This window comes from Gigantopelta aegis, chromosome 6, assembly GCF_016097555.1.
Source record: "Gigantopelta aegis isolate Gae_Host chromosome 6, Gae_host_genome, whole genome shotgun sequence".
In the NCBI taxonomy this organism is placed as follows: Eukaryota; Metazoa; Mollusca; class Gastropoda; order Neomphalida; family Peltospiridae; genus Gigantopelta; species Gigantopelta aegis.
In genome coordinates this window covers 101286259-101305938 of record NC_054704.1, presented here as the reverse complement: position 1 = coordinate 101305938, position 19680 = coordinate 101286259, and the positions used below count along the sequence as shown (strand labels likewise).

At 34.2% G+C, this 19680-nt stretch overlaps 1 protein-coding gene across 1 annotated transcript in view; it reads left to right on the top strand.

Moving 5' to 3' along the window:
- Positions 1-19680, top strand: part of LOC121374835 (cAMP-specific 3',5'-cyclic phosphodiesterase 4C-like) — a 196127-nt gene that overhangs the window by 159499 nt on the left and 16948 nt on the right. The window contains exons 5-6 of the mRNA XM_041501946.1: positions 225-337; positions 1478-1571. Coding sequence (XP_041357880.1) covers positions 225-337; positions 1478-1571 — 207 coding nt within the window. The remainder of the gene's footprint in view (positions 1-224; positions 338-1477; positions 1572-19680) is intronic.

Below are 19680 nucleotides of genomic sequence, written 5' to 3'. Positions count from 1 at the left end.
TGATATTCTTTAGAGGAATACTGCATGAAGTGACATATGAATTTACACCATGTATTTATAGTTACAGATGAATTTGAAGTCTTATTTGAATTTACACCATGCATTTATAGTTACAGATGAATTTGAAGTCTTATATGAATTTACACCATACATTTGATAGTCTTACATTTAAATTTTACATGAAGACCTATGCTAATTGTACAAAATATCTGATATTCTTGCAGATGAATCCTATATGCAGTTGGCTAAGGAGACCTTGGATGAACTAGATTGGTGTCTGGATCAGTTGGAAACGATTCAGACACACCAGTCTGTCAGCAACATGGCATCAGTCAAGGTGAGCTAGTTCTTCCTACTTCATTATGTTAGGTGTGTAAAGGTGGCAGTAATCATAATGTTATTAACTGAAGCACATCAACAAAATTATGTTAGGTATAACTGTATCAGCCGAAACTCAAATTATGAAGGTGGAAGTAATCATAATGTTAATAACTGAAGCACATCAACAAAATTATGTTAGGTGTGTAAAGGTGGCAGTAACCATAATGTTATTAACTGAAGCACATCAACAAAATTATGTTAGGTGTGTAAAGGTGGCAGTAATCATAATGTTATTAACTGAAGCACATCAACAAAATTATGTTAGGTGTGTAAAGGTGGCAGTAATCATAATGTTATTAACTGAAGCACATCAACAAAATTATGTTAGGTGTGTAAAGGTGGCAGTAACCATAATGTTATTAACTGAAGCACATCAACAAAATCCTTGCCTGTATTTTCATTACTATCACAAAATTGAAGAAAGGAAGGAATGTTTTTAACAACATATTCAACAAATTTTAATTACAGTTACATGGCATCGGAGCTATAAAATGAAACAATTCTTTCTAAAAAAATATCAAGAATTTCTGCTGTCTCTAATGATATTCTCATTATTGCTTTGAATAATGATACATTATGTTTTCAAAAATTAATTTTGGTAACTTCATTTGAACTTTATTTCGATCTTTACATCCGATTAAGATTCAAGTATGCTGTCCTGGACATACACCTCGGCTGTCTGTCTAGGACTATGTTATTAAGGAACATGAACTGGCCTATATTGGCCTAATCTGATGGCTTCGGTACTACATAACCAGGGCAAGTTGTTTGTATAAAAGATTGCAAATGTATTTATATAGCGAGTTTTGAAGTAATTATTTGTTTTGTGATTCATGTTGAAATAATTTTGCATCAATATTTTTATGTAGAAATTACAATTACTTGTATTGAAAAATGTTTTTGTTTTTATCTGCTAAATCTTTTAAATTTTGGATATTGATTTTTTGTGAAATATTATACCAAAACTATTTTGTTTTTTCTTTCTGAATGTTAGCACTTATGTCCAGTTGTCCAGTTTTGTTTTTCAGTTTGAGATTTCATTGTTTTCGTATTGTGTTTCAGTTTGAAATTTCACTGTTTTCGTATTATTTTTCAGTTCAAACGGATGTTGAACAGGGAATTAAGTCATTTTGCTGAGTCTAGTAAATCAGGAAATCAAATTGCTGAGTACATCTGTAACACATACTTAGGTAAGTTCTGGTTTATTTAAACTGTCAAAATGTTGCTGTGCCTTTTGTTTTGTCTTGTTTGTGTATTGTAATGTTTTTGTCTTGTTTGTGTATTGTAATGTTTTTGTCTTGTTTGTGTATTGTAATGTTTTTGTATTGTTATGTATTCAGACTATCTCAGATCGACTATGTGACTACAAAGATCAGACAGTGGAGTTAAAAATTTACACTGAGGTCATAAATCAGGTAAATCTGAACACCATTGCAAGATCACTCAGGTCAGACTAGATCAACTGGATCACAAATTTTCTATATAATCGAGGTACAATCACAGTCTGTGTCAGAAAAGTCAGTCAGTCAGTGTCAGAAAAGTCAGTCAGTCTGTGTCAGAAAAGTCAGTCAGTTAGTGTCAGAAAAGTCAGTCAGTCTGTGTCAGAAAAGTCAGTCAGTCTGTGTCAGAAAAGTCAGTCAGTCAGTGTCAGAAAAGTCAGTCAGTCAGTTTATGTCAGAAAAGTCAGTCAGTCAGTGTCAGAAAAGTCAGTCAGTTTATGTCAGAAAAGTCAGTCAGTCTGTGTCAGAAAAGTCAGTCAGTCTGTGACAGAAAAGTCAGTCAGTCTGTGTCAGATATGTCAGTCTGCTTCAGAAAAGTCAGTCAGTCTGCTTCAGAAAAGTCAAGTCAGTCTGCTTCAGAAAAGTCAAGTCAGTCTGTGTCAGAAAAGTCAGTCAATCTGCTTCAGAAAGGTCAAGTCAGAGTCAGTCTGCTTCAGAAAGGTCAAGTCAGTCTGCTTCAGAAAAGTCAAGTCAGTCTGTGTCAGAAAAGTCAGTCAGTCTGTGTCAGAAAAGTCAGTCAGTCTGTGTCAGAAAAGTCAAGTCAGTCTGTGTCAGAAAAGTCGTCAGTCTGCTTCAGAAAGGTCAAGTCAGTCTGCTTCAAAAAGGTCAAGTCAGTCTATGACAGAAAAGTCAGTCAATCTGCTTCAGAAAAGTCAAGTCAGTCTATGACAGAAAAGTCAGTCAATCTGCTTCAGAAAAGTTAGTGGGCGACCAGTCTGTGTAATCTTAAGGACAACCTGAACTCACCTTGAGAAATATTGAGTTGGTAACTGTAGCAGTGACATCTAGTCTTTGACTGCAAGATGCCGACACAAGACTTAGAAACCTCAGTTTATATTCAGATTGTTACTTAAGACATGGCCTTACTCTATGCAAGATTAAGGTCTTTGGTTTTATAGGATTGGGGTTAGCTAAAGATTTATATACACAAACATACCCATTATATCTGAAAGAATATGTTTAGTTTCATAAGGAGTTACTAGTTAAAGAATTGCACACAAAACCAACCTTTTATATCTGAAGGAATATCATCACTGACCTTGGGTGTGTGAAGATATCATTAATTCAAAGCTCAAGGTGACAAAACATTTGTTCAAATTTAAACTTTATTTACCCTTTCAACTAATTTCAAGAATGTTACAAGTCATCAAAATGTAAACATCTTACAAAAAGCTGTAGCACACACTAGTTAAATCATGCTGTAATGATTTAAGTCAATATGCAGTAATTAAATAGGATCTTTTTTCCCAGTAACTTGTAGGTTATTCTCGGGTGTTTGTGTTTGAACTGTTAACATTCCTGTGTCATCTCTTGTTACTGGTGATCGCAACTCATCACATTATAGCACTGTTGGAATTACGTAAAGTCTGCCAGCATGCTTGGCGGGACATGCAAGGAACCGGTGATTTCACAAACCAGTTATCCAAATATAGTAGCACTGTAATTGCACTGTGGGGCGACTAGTAAAGGCTGGGTGTGTTCTGTTCATTGAGTGTTGTTGCTTACCAGTTCATTACCATTAAAAATGTCTTTCAGATCTTTTATTTGTTTGTTGGTGAATGGAGGTTTCTGTTTTTCTGTCCTGCTGAGCGAGAGGGTATTGGAACTGATGAAACCACAGACATGAAAGAAGCCTGATAATCTCTAAGATGAAACTGTTGTTAGTCTGGAACCTTGTTCATTCATTCTTTTCCTCACACATGTCCCAACTTATTATGTTGATGGTGGAATCAGTGTTTGCAGGTTCATTTATTGCTAACATGCAAGATATATTAAATGAATTAGGACACAAATATTTACATCAAAATCTGTTTGAAAATCTGTTGAAAATAACATGTGTTAGGTACATGTAGTGATGTCTGACACACAAAAAATGTAAGGTATCCTGATGGAATTATTGCAATACAAAACAAAGCATCTGCCTTTAAGTGCAATGTTTACCTGTTTTGTCAATATATATATATATATATAGTTTTACAATACCGTAGTCTGTTTTACTGTTTATCTTTCAGATATACCAATAATGTAGCCACTCTTCCCCCTTGCCAACCTGTCACGTCATTAGCTTTTTGTCAGTATTTTTTTCAAGTAAAAATTTAAAGTTTGTTTTATTTAATGACAGCACTAGAGCACATTGATTTAGTAATCATCCGCTATTGGATGTCAAACATTTGGTAATATAGTCTTAGCGAGGAAACCTACTACATTTTTCCTTTTGTACAAAGTATCTTTTATACCATCCCACAGACAGGATAGTTCACATGATGACCTTGGATAATGATATACCAGTCGTGGTGCACTGGCTTGCCCAATGGGCCCACTGATGGGAATCAATCGGAGGCAGACCGTGTATTAGGCAAGCACTTTACCACTGGGCTACAACCCACCTGCTACAAATATTAAAGTACTGCCTAACCTTTATAATTTGCTTTCATTCCATTTTCTCTTTTATTAATTATTTTGCTAAAAATCCATCACTTTTTTATTAATTTTAATTTGAAGTATATAATATCTAAATTTATATCTTAATTCCTGAATAAAAACATGCAGCTATATATGGACTTGCATTTTAAAACAAATCTCATGTGCGTAATGTGTTGAACCATGAGATATATGCACTCAGTCCACCAATCCCTATGTAATTGAGAAGTCAGGTTCTTAACACACTTTTTTTTTCCCCTGCACCAAAAATCCTGAGTCAAGTAATTTCGGTGCAGGAAACCGTAATGTCAGTTTTTTGGTTGTTCCTCGATTTCCAGCACTTTTTTTTCTTCATGTTTTAAATATAACGTAAGTAGTTTCTTAATGCAAGAACTAAAGTTTGGAATGTAAAACCATCATCACCCTTCAGCGAATCAATCAAAGAGTAATACAATCATTGTCTTCATGCCTGTTAGGATGGGGAGCAAGAAGAAAGATTTACTCATTAAGTAGACAAGATTAATTGTTAATATGGAGAGAAGCATTTATATTTATATGAAGCAGCTATGTTTGGCAACAGAAGGATGGTTCATGCTGTGCAAATTGTTTTGTTGTAAGTCTGAATACATTGTAATTATACTGATATTTGTGTAGATATATATTGGAATGTTCATCTTCCAGTATATTTGATGTACCACATGGCTCAATAATTTGCCTCCTGAATGTAGTAGGACCAATATGCAAATAGTTTTGGAAATTAAATAAAAGAAAATATTTCTGTTGTTTATAAAACCATCTAAACAAGTATTTGGAATAATGAAAAAAAATGGTTGTTTTTAGTTATAATTTTTTTACTGTAACATCTGTATGGTTTATTAAATTAAGGTACAACTTAAAGCAATTTACTAATTAAATTTCCATTACAATCATTACAATGTAATGTTATCCCATTGGTTCAGCCTTAGCAATGCAAGTTTGTTTATTTATCGATGAACATAAAAATAACGTTGGGGGTGGTGGGGGAGTCATATCTGATGACATCACTTTATATTGCTACTTTGTCTTATTGAGCATTATTGTTTAATGGCAAAAACAATAATTCAAAATAAAATATTAACTTTTAGTGTTGCTATTAGTAGGAATATTTCAAAAAGATAATCCACAAACTTATGTTTGAATGGCTTCGCAGATGAATGTTTATTTTCATATACCGATGAACATAAAGGAAATAACAGACAATCCTTGACTCAATTCCTAACCATGAAATATGTATTTGCCCTACCTTATCTCATGCGATATACTATTATTAGTATGGGCAACCAGCATACTTATGTTAGTACATGTAGTGCGTATCATGTTCAATTAAGCAATCTTCCATTCATTTGCAAGTTGTTGCAACAAAAATGTTCGAAGATTGTTCCCTCAGATTACTTCTGACATGGGAACTTGGTGGTTGGAGGCATCACTTGATCAGGATGGAGTCAGTGAGTACTCCACAACAGTCATTAAGGTGCAGAAGTGTTCTGAATAACCCAGATGTTTGACATCAGCAGATTTACCTGCTAGTCAGGGTGCAAGCTATGGTGGGTGCGTTATTAGTGCTTCATTTTACCACAAAGCTTAATGGAAGTACTGTACAATAGGTGTGCCCACGGTAATATGGAGATGTCATTTGCAAACTTGGAATTCCTTTTTTTTTGGGTCTATTGCTTGCGTAATGAAACATCCTGTCTGGATATAGAAGTCATGTCTCGTGCAAATTTGTTAATGTCTTTTTCCATTCATAGTGGCTACATTAATTGCAAATAATTCAATTTTTTTTTTTACATATTTGATTAAGTACAAGAGTCACTTCATGTGTATGTGTTTCTATTTCCATTTTGTATTGTTCACCATGAAGCATTTGTTCAGATCAGATGCACTGAGATACTCTGATGCAGTGTGGGTGGACACTGTATCTCCAGCAACAGTAGGGATTGGTTTTATTTCTAATTAGCTGATATTCCCACAATACCCCTGTCATGTTAATGAGGTATGATGGGTTGTAGAATTCATCATCCTTGGAGAACCCATCTAGCTGGAAGGTACGTGCTTCTCCTTCACAATCAGTACCCAACAATTTGTTCATTGTAGGTAGGTGATGTCCTGTCTATTGGGGAAAAAAGAAATGTTTTAAACACATTTCTATTTCTTGTTGTGTGATATCAGACATGTGGTTTAGGACTAGACAGATGATGATGAGAGGAAGCCCACTGCATCACTGCATGGATTGTTCTTTGATGAATAGCAAGGGATCTTTTATAGGCACTATCTCACAAAGAGGATGAGACTTAACTAAACCAGGGGCATGATCTTTTATAGGCACTATCTCACAAAGAGGATGAGACTTAACTAAACCAGGGGCATGATCTTTTATAGGCACTATCTCACAAAGAGGATGGGACTTAACTAAACCAGGGGCAGGATCTTTTATAGGCACTATCTCACAAAGAGGATGGGACTTAACTAAACCAGGGGCAGGATCTTTTATAGGCACTATCTCACAAAGAGGATGGGACTTAACTAAACCAGGGGCAGGATCTTTTATAGGCACTATCTCACAAAGAGGATGAGACTTAACTAAACCAGGGGCAGGATCTTTTATAGGCACTATCTCACAAAGAGGATGAGATTTAACTAAACCAGGGGCAGGATCTTTTATAGGCACTATCTCACAAAGAGGATGGGACTTAACTAAACCAGGGGCATGATCTTTTATAGGCACTATCTCACAAAGAGGATGGGACTTAACTAAACCAGGGGCATGATCTTTTATAGGCACTATCTCACAAAGAGGATGGGACTTAACTAAACCAGGGGCAGGATCTTTTATAGGCACTATCTCACAAAGAGGATGAGACTTAACTAAACCAGGAGCAGGATCTTGCTGTCAGTAGAGTGCTCACCTAAGGTGCTTGGGTAAAAGGATCGAACCCTTGTCAGTGGACTCATTCTCTCACTGGTTATTTTCCCCATCCCAACCAGTGCTTCATGACTGGTATGTCAAAGGCTGTGGTATGTATTGCCCTGTATGTCAAAGTGTATATCAAAATCCCTTGCTACTAATGGAAAAATATAGCTGAAATATAGTTGAAATGTATTCAAACCAATATTTTGTTTTCTGTTCTAACTGGTAGGAATAGTCTGTCACTCTGTTAAAATAACCATAATAATTTAAATATTATTCGGTTTTAAATGTGATGATCCATTGAGTCTTGGTGAACAAATATTATTCGGTTTTAAATGTGATGATCCATTGAGTCTTGGTGAACAAATATTTTCTCTTTGTTATTGAGCACTGTTAAGGTGTTCAACTGATGCACAATCAGTCTAGAGTTGATCACTGTAATACATGATCCAGGCTATATCTTTGCACAAAGCCTTGGTATGTATTGTCCTGTCTGTGGGATATGGTGCATAGAAAATATTCCTGCTGCTATTCAAAACAGAGTAGGCCATGTGATAGAAGTAACAGGTTTGTCATATGTGGTCCATAACCATATCTGTCCAACACCATATCACCATAATTAAAATATGTTGAGTGCATTATTAAATAAAGCTTTTCTTTCTTTCATTCTTTTGTTCAAGGTGGATGGTAGTTGATTGGGTTTTTTTAGAAAATCTTTGTAAAACATGCAGCTACTTAAGTAAATAGCAAAAAGATACTTAACACAGGACCAGTTGAACTTCAATATTTAATGAATTAGGAAAATAAAAAGATTACCTTTTAACAGAAGTGAAAGCATAAGCAGGTTATAACGATAAACACATTTTTATCAGTCTAATTTAATTTACAATACATGGGGGAAAATGTTATTTCACCATTTTGCTTGGTCAGAAAACATCACACTGGAAATTAACTTAAAACAAGGAACCATAAATATATGGCAAGAGCACCTATATTCGTGCAGTGCATTGATTAAAGGCACCAAGGAGTGCGGTTTATGGCAGCGGTGCGTGGAGCTGTATAATTGATAGCACAGTGATATGACGTCAGCATCACCTCATCACATACCTGGTGCTCTAGGGTTGGCCTCCACCACCAGTGCACACACAACACCACCACGCTTGGCTTCTTCGTGTAAAATAGATTGCATTTCACAACACAAAGGCCTTGTTTAGTACTCAAATTGATTTTGCACAATTTGAAAATGTTTTTTGACAAAGTCTTGAAAGTGCTTGTTTTGGATGGTTTTCTGTTGTTGTTGGGATTTTTGTTAAGAATTTATAATATTATATACTTAATACCTTTGACACCTTGTAGCTGATGCATGTTCAAGCTGGGTATCAGTCAGCAATCATTCATCAGCAATCATTCATTTAGTTGTATTAAAGTTGCAGACCCAAGTTTTTAAGCACTACCATATATTTTTCACTGTTAAAGCAGTTTTTAATAATTGAAATCAGACATTACTTAATCAACATTTATTATCATCCTGGTGTTTGTAATACCACAAAGTGCATTTTTCATCATTCTAAAAAGGCACATATCTCTGGAGAGTGGCTGTTATGGAGACTAGCTCTGGTCCAGAGAGTAGTTCCACATTTTAGTGTCACACTCTTATTTCACTCTATTATAACTTTATCTATATGTGTTAAAGATTTGTGGATTAACCAAACTTAGTGTTCATTTTTACGGGCTGAAATTAAGGCTTGCAACTTGTAAAAGTAATAAATACCCATATTACAAAATGTTCTTTAATAAATATTATATGACACATGCAATATCATTGCAGCCACACAATGATTGTGGTGCATTAATAGGACTGTTCATCTGACTGACTTGGGACTGTTCATCTGACTGACTTGGGACTGTTCATCTGACTGACTTGGGACTGTTCATCTGACTGACTTGGGACTGTTCATCTGACTGACTTGGGAATGTTCATCTGACTGACTTAGGACTGTTCATCTGACTGACTTGGGACTGTTCATCTGACTGACTTGGGACTGTTCATCTGACTGACTTGGGACTGTTCATCTGACTGACTTGGGACTGTTCATCTGACTGACTTGGGACTGTTCATCTGACTGACTTGGGAATGTTTATTTTATAAGGTCTTTTGAGATCGTTTTTACCTTGATATCTGTTTCAATTAGTCTACGAAAAACACGACCACATTTGTGTAATAAACAGAATATGTATTTTGTGTTTAATAAATTGTAACACAGAAATTGCAACCATTAGCAGTATGATAATCAATAATTAATGGTATTTTGTCGATGTTTGTAAGCTTTATTATAATAATTTATACAGCTGTTTTGGTGAAGTGTTTTGTTGTCTTGCACATGAAGTGATGTGTTTATATACTGAACAACAAAACAAATGTTAATTTAGTTTTCTATAATTTATTTAAAATTATTCAGTTTGACCCCTATTAGATTTTGTGTTATATTAAAATTACCAATGTCCTGTGAACATTTTGATTGGCTGTTTACTGAATTAATAGTTTGGTGAAAAAATAGATAAAAAACATGGGTTTCTTTTATTCACTATATTTACATTGATTTTGTAATCCTGTAAGATCTTTGTACCAAGTTCCTCTGAATTATACATGATGATTACCACACAGCCTCTGTGACACAGTGGTTATATATTGGGCCTGTTAAGGCTGTAGATGATGATTACCACACAGCCTCTGTGACACAGTGGTTATATATTGGGCCTACTGCACCCCGTAGTACTGAACACCTACTGCACCCCGTAGTACTGAACACCTACTGCACCCCGTAGTACTGAACACCTACTGCACCCCGTATTACTGAACACCTACTGCACCCCGTAGTACTGAACACCTACTGCACCCCGTAGTACTGAACACCTACTGCACCCCGTAGTACTGAACACCTACTGCACCCCGTAGTACTGAACACCTACTGCACCCTGTAGTATTGAACACCTACTGCACCATGTAGTATTGAACACCTACTGCACCCCGTAATACTGAACACCTACTGCACCCCATAGTATTGAACACCTACTGCACCCCGTAATATTGAACACCTACTGCACCCCGTAGTATTGAACACCTACTGCACCCCATAATATTGAACACCTACTGCACCCCGTAGTATTGAACACCTGCACCCCATAATATTGAACACCTACTGCACCCCGTAGTATTGAACACCTACTGCACCCCGTAATATTGAACACCTACTTCACCCCGTAGTATTGAACACCTACTGCACCCCGTAGTACTGAACACCTACTGTAAACTGGGGGAAATGCATGCATATTAATTCTGCGTCATTCTCAGTGAATCTCAAGTTGCAAAATTTATATGCATGCATTATTTTCCAGGACAGAGTGTGCTTAAGGCAATGTCTTTATTTTTGCAAAATTCACATGTTGCGAATATGCGCTAAGGTGTGTATTCACCAAAATTCACATGTTGCGAATATGTGCTAAGGTGTGTATTCACCAAAATTCACGTGTCGCGAATATGTGCTAAGGTGTGTATTCACCAAAATTTACATGTCTCGAATATGCGCTAAGGTGTGTATTCAGCAAAAAACCATGTTGCAATATTAATCTGGTTTACAGTAATTGGTGGTGACGATTGTCTACCTATATACTGTGGGATTATTCATCACAATGGTGGTTTACAGTAATTGGTGGTGACGATTGTCTACCTACATACTGTGGGATTATTCATCACAATGGTGGTTTACAGTAATGGTGGTGACGATTGTCTACCTACATACTGTGGGATTATTCATCACAATGGTGGTTTACAGTAATTGGTGGTGACGATTGTCTACCTACATACTGTGGGATTATTCATCACAATGGTGGTTTACAGTAATTGGTGGTGACGATTGTCTACCTACACACTGTGGGATTATTCATCACAATGGTGGTTTACAGTAATTGGTGGTGACGATTGTCTACCTACACACTGTGGGATTATTCATCACAATGGTGGTTTACAGTAATTGGTGGTGACGATTGTCTACCTACACACTGGGATTATTCATCACAATGGTGGTTTACAGTAATTGGTGGTGACGATTGTCTACCTACACACTGTGGGATTATTCATCACAATGGTGGTTTACAGTAATTGGTGGTGACGATTGTCTACCTACACACTGTGGGATTATTCATCACAATGGTGGTTTACAGTAATTGGTGGTGACGATTGTCTACCTACACACTGTGGGATTATTCATCACAATGGTGGTTTACAGTAATTGGTGGTGACGATTGTCTACCTACACACTGTGGGATTATTCATCACAATGGTGGTTTACAGTAATTGGTGGTGACGATTGTCTACCTACACACTGTGGGATTATTCATCACAATGGTGGTTTACAGTAATTGGTGGTGACGATTGTCTACCTACACACTGTGGGATTATTCATCACAATGGTGGTTTACAGTAATTGGTGGTGACGATTGTCTACCTACATACTGTGGGATTATTCATCACAATGGTGGTTTACAGTAATTGGTGGTGACGATTGTCTACCTACACACTGTGGGATTATTCATCACAATGGTGGTTTACAGTAATTGGTGGTGACGATTGTCTACCTACACACTGTGGGATTATTCATCACAATGGTGGTTTACAGTAATTGGTGGTGACGATTGTCTACCTACACACTGTGGGATTATTCATCACAATGGTGGTTTACAGTAATTGGTGGTGACGATTGTCTACCTACACACTGTGGGATTATTCATCACAATGGTGGTTTACAGTAATTGGTGGTGACGATTGTCTACCTACACACTGTGGGATTATTCATCACAATGGTGGTTTACAGTAATTGGTGGTGACGATTGTCTACCTACACACTGTGGGATTATTCATCACAATGGTGGTTTACAGTAATTGGTGGTGACGATTGTCTACCTACACACTGTGGGATTATTCATCACAATGGTGGCATTGTTTTCCTTTTCTTATTAGGTGGTATATTACATCTATGTATTTGTGTGATTGGAAATATATTTTCAGAATATTTGGCTCAGGAGAAACTTGAGTAGTAAAAAAGGGGATATGGTGTCTGTTTTTGAGCAACAACTTGTTTGTAGTTTTATATTCTAATATTACACAGTGGATTTTGATGGGGGTTTTCAGATAGTTGGTGAATTGTTTTGCTAACCCCGAGCTAGACCTGACATCAATGTTAAATTAATATATATATATATATATATATATATATATATATATATATATATATATATATATATATATATATATATATATATATGGTATATTTAGTACAGAAAATGGAAATTTTCAGTGCCAGTTTGTTTTGGGAAGGGGCCTATATGTTCGGATCAACAGAAAGCCTGGATAAATCTCTGTAGTAAATTCTCAAAATAACACTGATAATTTGTTTTAGTGTTAATATATTATAATACTCTAAAGTACAAATGTACTTGCTTATTTGTGAATATCATTTTATAATAATTTGTTTTAATAACTACAACAAAAGTACATGTAAAGTGCACATGTTTTTCTTCTTATAAATACTTCTTTCCAAACTTGCTTCCATGCAAGCCTGTGTTAGAAATGTATTTACACTGACAAGTTTGCAGCGTTTGGGCAGCAAGTATGTTGAGGACATGTTTTGGTGTATTCAGTGCAGACACACACTGAGACACATGATCTGTTGTTATCAATTAGTATGGACAAACATATAGTAAGACAGGGGGAGGGACTACACACTTGGCAGGTAGCATGTAGTACAGAGAATTTCTATCAAACGTCTGGGTCCCGTAAAGATTATTGACAAGTTATCTGTTGGACAGCAGCCAATGGGAGTGCAGTATCTGCCATAAGAACAGGAAATATAACTCAGGCATGCAAACTCCTGTGTTCAAACAATCTTAAGCTTTCCTAGTGACCATTCAATTTGTGAAAGAAAAAGTTGCTAGAAAGGAGCACCAAGTTGCACTTAAGAGAAACTTTATTTTATCACTATATCTTCACAGAAGACTTTTTGTTTCTCACAAACATTTTATGTACTTGTATTGGGTGGAGGAGGAATTCGTTAGTGAACTTTGATGCATTGTTACGGCTCACGGCTAGACATGCCTGCAGTCTGCTCGGTGATGACCATCCTCGACACCTCTGGCCCATGCAGGGGATGTCTTGACAATGTCACTATTTGCACAGCCTATGCCTGCTCTGTCTGTACTACCACTTGCTTTAAATGTAAGTTGTGATGTCTTTTGTTTTTCACTTTTCTTTCCACTCTTATAACCATTATTTTAGGGCTATTTACATTTATCAACATTTTTATAAGTGTACAGAGAACGTTTAAAATTCTTCCCTTCTACCCTCCTAAAAGGGTACATCAAGGATGTTTTAATTGCAAGAGACAGTTTTGTTTTGTTTTAAAAGTGTATTCTGATATTAGCCCACCCCATTGTCTCTTTGGGTATGGTTTGTAAAAGCTCTTTAAAATGTTGATAATTGTTAATGCTCTCTTATAATGTAATCAAAGAAAATCATGCACCATCAAAATGATTTCATTGCAATGGATGGTTAATTAGTTAGTTGGTAATCACATTTATTTTTTTAGGTAATGTTTGACCAATGATTTTTTTTAATGTTAGTATAATGTTACTATTGTTTTTACATATGCATAAAATGTTTTGAAGTTTGTGTTGCTGTTTGCTGAAAGAGTAATCACATCAATTTCTCATATGCAAAGCAGTTTATGTAACTCATGAAGTATATCTTGTCTAGGAAAGGTCTGTTGTCACAGTGTTCAAACAGCATACACTTTTGTAGATATTTTTCAATACACTAATTAATGTTTATTCATATATTTCCCTATCCAATAACTCATTGGGCTGTTTCCCATTTCTAACTGCTCCACAACTCCTATATCAAAAGCCATGCTATATGTATAACAAATGGACGTGTGTCATAATCTCTGGGAAATATAATATAAAAGATCTTTTGATGCTGAACATTAGTAGCCTATGTGGCCACAATGGGTTTCTTTAATACTAAAGACCAAGTGTGATATTTAAAATGTGTTGGGAACACAGTAACTGCTTTGTAGGTTTTAAATTTTAAATATATACTTGTTTCCTTTGATTTATGACTTTCGTTTTTCTTTAAGTATAACAAATATATGTTATACCTGTAGTTTTGTCAAACAAATATATGTTATACCTGTAGTTTTGTCAAACAAATATATGTTATACCTGTAGTTTTGACAAACAAATATATGTTATACCTGTAGTTTTGTCAAATAAATATATGTTATACCTGTAGTTTTGTCAAACAAATATATGTTATACCTGTAGTTTTGTAAAATAAATATTCAATTGCATATTTACTACATGTTTTATTGTGTTATTTTGATCTGGTTTATACCAATTTTCTGAAACTTCTTCAAAATAGATATTTTATCAGATGCATAAATATTTATCAGCCTATCATATGTTTTTAAAAGCCACAGTTAACTTTCTGTTTAAGTTATGAATTCTGTGGTAAACACCATATAAAAACACAGTATTTTTTTAAATGCGTGTTATGTTATGAGTCTTCCTTGCAGAACTGTAAAATAAGATCAAAAGTGTCGAATGTTTGACGTCAAGAACAATCCCACACCATATCAGATTTCTAGTGTTACTTGCACGTTTCCTTCATTAGCATATGTCATGTAACTTGGTTCTGTATATAAGGACTTTGATGTTATCAGTTACAAACGCATGTATTAATGTTATATTAAATCAGCTGGAGAAAGGCTATAATTGTGTTTGTTGGAGTATGACTGAAATGCATCTGTTGATGCTTTTTATTGTCTTTGTTGATTGTTGTATATGTCTATCAATCTTTTTGTACTCTTTGCCCTCTTTGCCAATGACATAGTCACTTAATTTAGAAATAGGTTTGTACTCTTTGCCAATGACATAGTCACTTAATTTAGAAATAGGTTTGTACTCTTTGCCAATGACATAGTCACTTAATTTAGAAATAGGTTTGTACTCTTTGCCAATGACATAGTCACTTAATTTAGAAATAGGTTTGATCCTTAAAGGGACATTTTCGACTGTAATCATTGTAACATGTTTCTGTAGCTAAAGATTTGTTATGTTTAATTATTCATATTATTTTCATGTTCTTTCTAAAGGACGTTGGTGTCTGTATATCCAATATGTCTGTGATCATTCTAATGCTTGCAGTAGCACAAACTGACTGCTATCTTCCAATAATTTTGTATATATATATATATTAAAAACAGAGGTAAAAGTAAATTTCAACTGCTACATGTATTTACATATTTGAACAATAAAACCGTAATAAGTGATCAAGGCATATGCATATCTCTGCATTTGACAAAATGGTGATCGATTTCATGAATCTCTGTCTAGTGCCTCATTTATAGGACAGCCAATCCCAAGGAGATCCTGTACTGGAGATTCCATCCTTCTTGTACTGCCACACAAAGAGGATTGCCACTCCCAAACTCATTTACTAAATAAAAACTAGCACAGGCATTTTGAACCACTAGAAAGATGATGTTCAGACAAATATTGATATTCTAAGTAGAATAATAAGTAATTTCAATGTTTTAGAAAACTAAATGGTTATCGAAAAACATGTTACAATGACTATATATAAAGTTAGGAATGTCTCTTTGGAAAACATGTTATTTTCTTTGCCAGCTGTTAAATGTATTATCATTCTATTTGGAGGTGTTGCCATTCTCTTCTACTGTGTGTTTGGTCCATACGGTTCTGTTTCCACAAAGTTTTAAAAAGCAGACGCAATTTATGATCTGAACAGGTTATATTGTTAGTCCAATGTTTATCCAGTTTAAACAGGAACTTGTACCAACATTACAAAAAAAACACGTTTTCCAATCATGAACTCAGTTTGAAATTTGGTATTACAAAATCCAATTAATATACATGCTAAAATACAAACTGTAATATAAATTTACTTTTATTACGATTTGTAAATCCATTGTTTTGAACAGGCCAGAAGTAAACAAATTTACACCGAAGTTATTAATTCTCTATATATAGAAAAATGTTTATCTCATTTCATTGATACTTACAAAACATATATATAGTGTGTACTCTGTGACATACATGAACTATTTAAGTGACCTGAACTGTTTATCCATTCATGAAAATGCTGATTTCTTATAAGCATATATATATATAGTGTGTACTCTGTGACATACATGAACTGTTTAAGTGACCTGAACTGTTTATCCATTCATGAAAATGCTGATTTCTTATAAGCATATTACAGATAGTCTTTCAGATCTTTGAACAACATGGTACCCCTTGTATGTTACTTTGTATTCACTTTAAAGGGCTGAGCATATTGTATAGGCTCTTGGGGTTTTCATGAAAATGAAGTTGGCATTGAATCTTTCAATATAAATGAATACGTTACAGAGATTTGAATTAATGTAACCATTAAATAATGGCAACTATCTTTTTATCCACCAAGGAGTGTGGATCTTCTTTCAGTGTATGTTGTTGATAACCAATTTAGTTTGTGACCAGTTTGCTCTCTGTTAGCATAGACAGACTGGTGTTTGTGTCAAAATGGACATTTTGGATCTTTTTGTACTAGATTTAATTATTTATTTAAAACTATGAAAGGTAAATTTATTTTAAAACTCTTTGATAATGTTGTATGGTATATTATGTATGGTACATATAGCTAGTAGTATTATTATAAGTAGAACAGAATCTTGTTTATACAGAATACTTGGTATTACAAAACAACTGATATTATACATACCGGTATGTATGTATAAACATTTTATATTATACAGTTATATTATGAATGTAGAAGTTATTTATATAAAATGTAATTTTATATGGATGATATTTATAACTAACAGTCTGTGGTATACTTGCACTCTTTATAATTTGATTGTTCTATTTTGTACAGTATGTTTAAAGTGGTTTGTTTGTCTAACAGGAAAAAGTCAGCTCCTTTGATTTGATCTTGTGGTTTTATTTACTATACTACATACTACTGGAGGAAAAGGAAACATATCGGATTAAAACTGTTGTAATGAAACACTTTGATCCAGTTTACTGTATATACACTTGTGTAGTTGTTACTGGCTTCTGTATTCAGAAATGTTATTATCACCTGTTGCTATGATCTCTTTATTGTAAGTTTTTGTTCTTTATAAGTTTTCTTTGTATTTTTAAAAGATATTTTTGCATATATAAATTTTAAGACAAATGAAAATAATTTTTGCTGTATAACCTATAGAAATTTTAATATAAATTTAAGGAATGATTACATAATAAATAATCATTACACAAGCATGAAATTTGAATTACTTAAACACGAAAATATCTAAACAATGCAAATAGAAAATCTGTATTAGCTATGCTAAAGTCTAGTGCATAAAATCACTCATTTGTGTTAATCTGAATAAGAAAAGTAAAACATCAGTTAGCCCACTTAATGAAGTTTAGTTTTTCATGATGTTGATTAGAAAAAAGGAAGGAACGAATGTTTTTATTTAATGATGCACATAACACATTTTAATTACGGTTATATGACAGAGATGTGGTGTCAGACTGTTTTTAAATAAATCTGTACCATGTGTCATAGAAGATAGAGCAGTTTATGCACATTGATATGCATGCTGTGACTGGTGATAATAGAAATCTGTTATGTTGAATAAATATGTTTGTCGAATAAATCTGTTGTGTATTTTGAATATTGATATTTTTCTGTTACTGGTGGAGGAACACTGCTCCAATGTAGATTAAAAACAAATTATTTTTTGAGTGCAGAGTAAACATCACATAGAGCAATATGTTGTGCTTTTCAATTTTGTTTTTATTTTTGTTATAAGAGCAACATGTTGTGGCTTTGAAGTTGTTTTTATTTTTGTTATAAGAGCAACATGTTGTGGCTTTGAAGTTGTTTTTATTTTCGTTATAAGAGCAACATGTTGTGGCTTTGAAGTTGTTTTTATTTTCGTTATAAGAGCAACATGTGGCTTTGAAGTTGTTTTTATTTTCGTTATAAGAGCAACATGCTGTGGCTTTGAAGTTGTTTTTATATTCGTTATAAGAGCAACATGTTGTGGCTTTGAAGTTGTTTTTATTTTTATGAGGGCATCTTGTTGTGGTTCTCAATTTGTGTCTATTCTTGTTATAAGAACAACATGTTGTGGTTTTGAATTTTGGCTTTATTCTTGTTATTATGGTATAAACATTTTTGCATTCATCTTGTTTAATATGTAAGTGGCATGTACAATATTGGGTAAGGGTTTACAAATGTAATAAACAATTAACCTTTTATAGTGAAAATTTGATTTACAAACCCTTTTTTGTGTAAATTCAAAGTTCAATAGTGTACCTACACTGAGCTATATAGAAAGGAAATTTCCTTCAGGAACTACAAGTACCACTAGAAGGAAAATTATACCAACATTACTAGAAAAGTAAGATGGAATATTTCTTGTGCTTTTATTTTTAGAAAGGAGTATCATTTCTTGTTTTTTTGTTGTGGTATCTTTTTTTTCAGAATGTCACGGGAATCCTATAATACCCGTAACTGAATGAAACACGATTGTCCAAATATCTCTCCTAACTGTATATCTATTAGATCTCTCTGTAACAGGCAGTTATACCCGCTGGCTCGTCTAGGTATGATCAGAGATAAGATCTTATATAAAGTATATATTATTATAGCACGTTTAGTTCACTAGAAAACACAACAAAAACACAATACACTTTGGAATCTGTATTAACCTACACTGACAAATGTACTTCCGCAGTAGTTAATTAACAACAACAAATAATAACAACCCAGAACTGATCACTTAATTAGTTAACCTCTAGGTGTCTAGTTTACACAATATGCTAATCACTTCACTGTGACACAACACCCACACATGTGATAATTGAGAAATGCTTCCAGGAGAACTTAATTAATAAAGGAATTACAACTCTATTCCTAACTGGTTAATTTTTAATTAACCCTTAACTACTCATTCAGTAACGTGTGATAATTGAGAAACACTGCCAGGGGAACTTAATTAATAAAGGAATTACAACTCTATTCCTAACTGGTTAATTTTTAATTAACCCTTAACTACTCATTCAGTAACGTGTGATAATTGAGAAACGCTGCCAGGGGAACTTAATTAATAAAGGAATTACAACTCTATTCCTAACTGGTTAATTTTTAATTAACCCTTAACTACTCATTCAGTAACATATGATAATTGAGAAACACTTCCAGGGGAACTTAATTAATAAAGGAATTACAACTCTATTCCTAACTGGTTAATTTTTAATTAACCCTTAACTACTCATTCAATAACCTTGTAATACAGACTTAATACTGGTACCTATCAC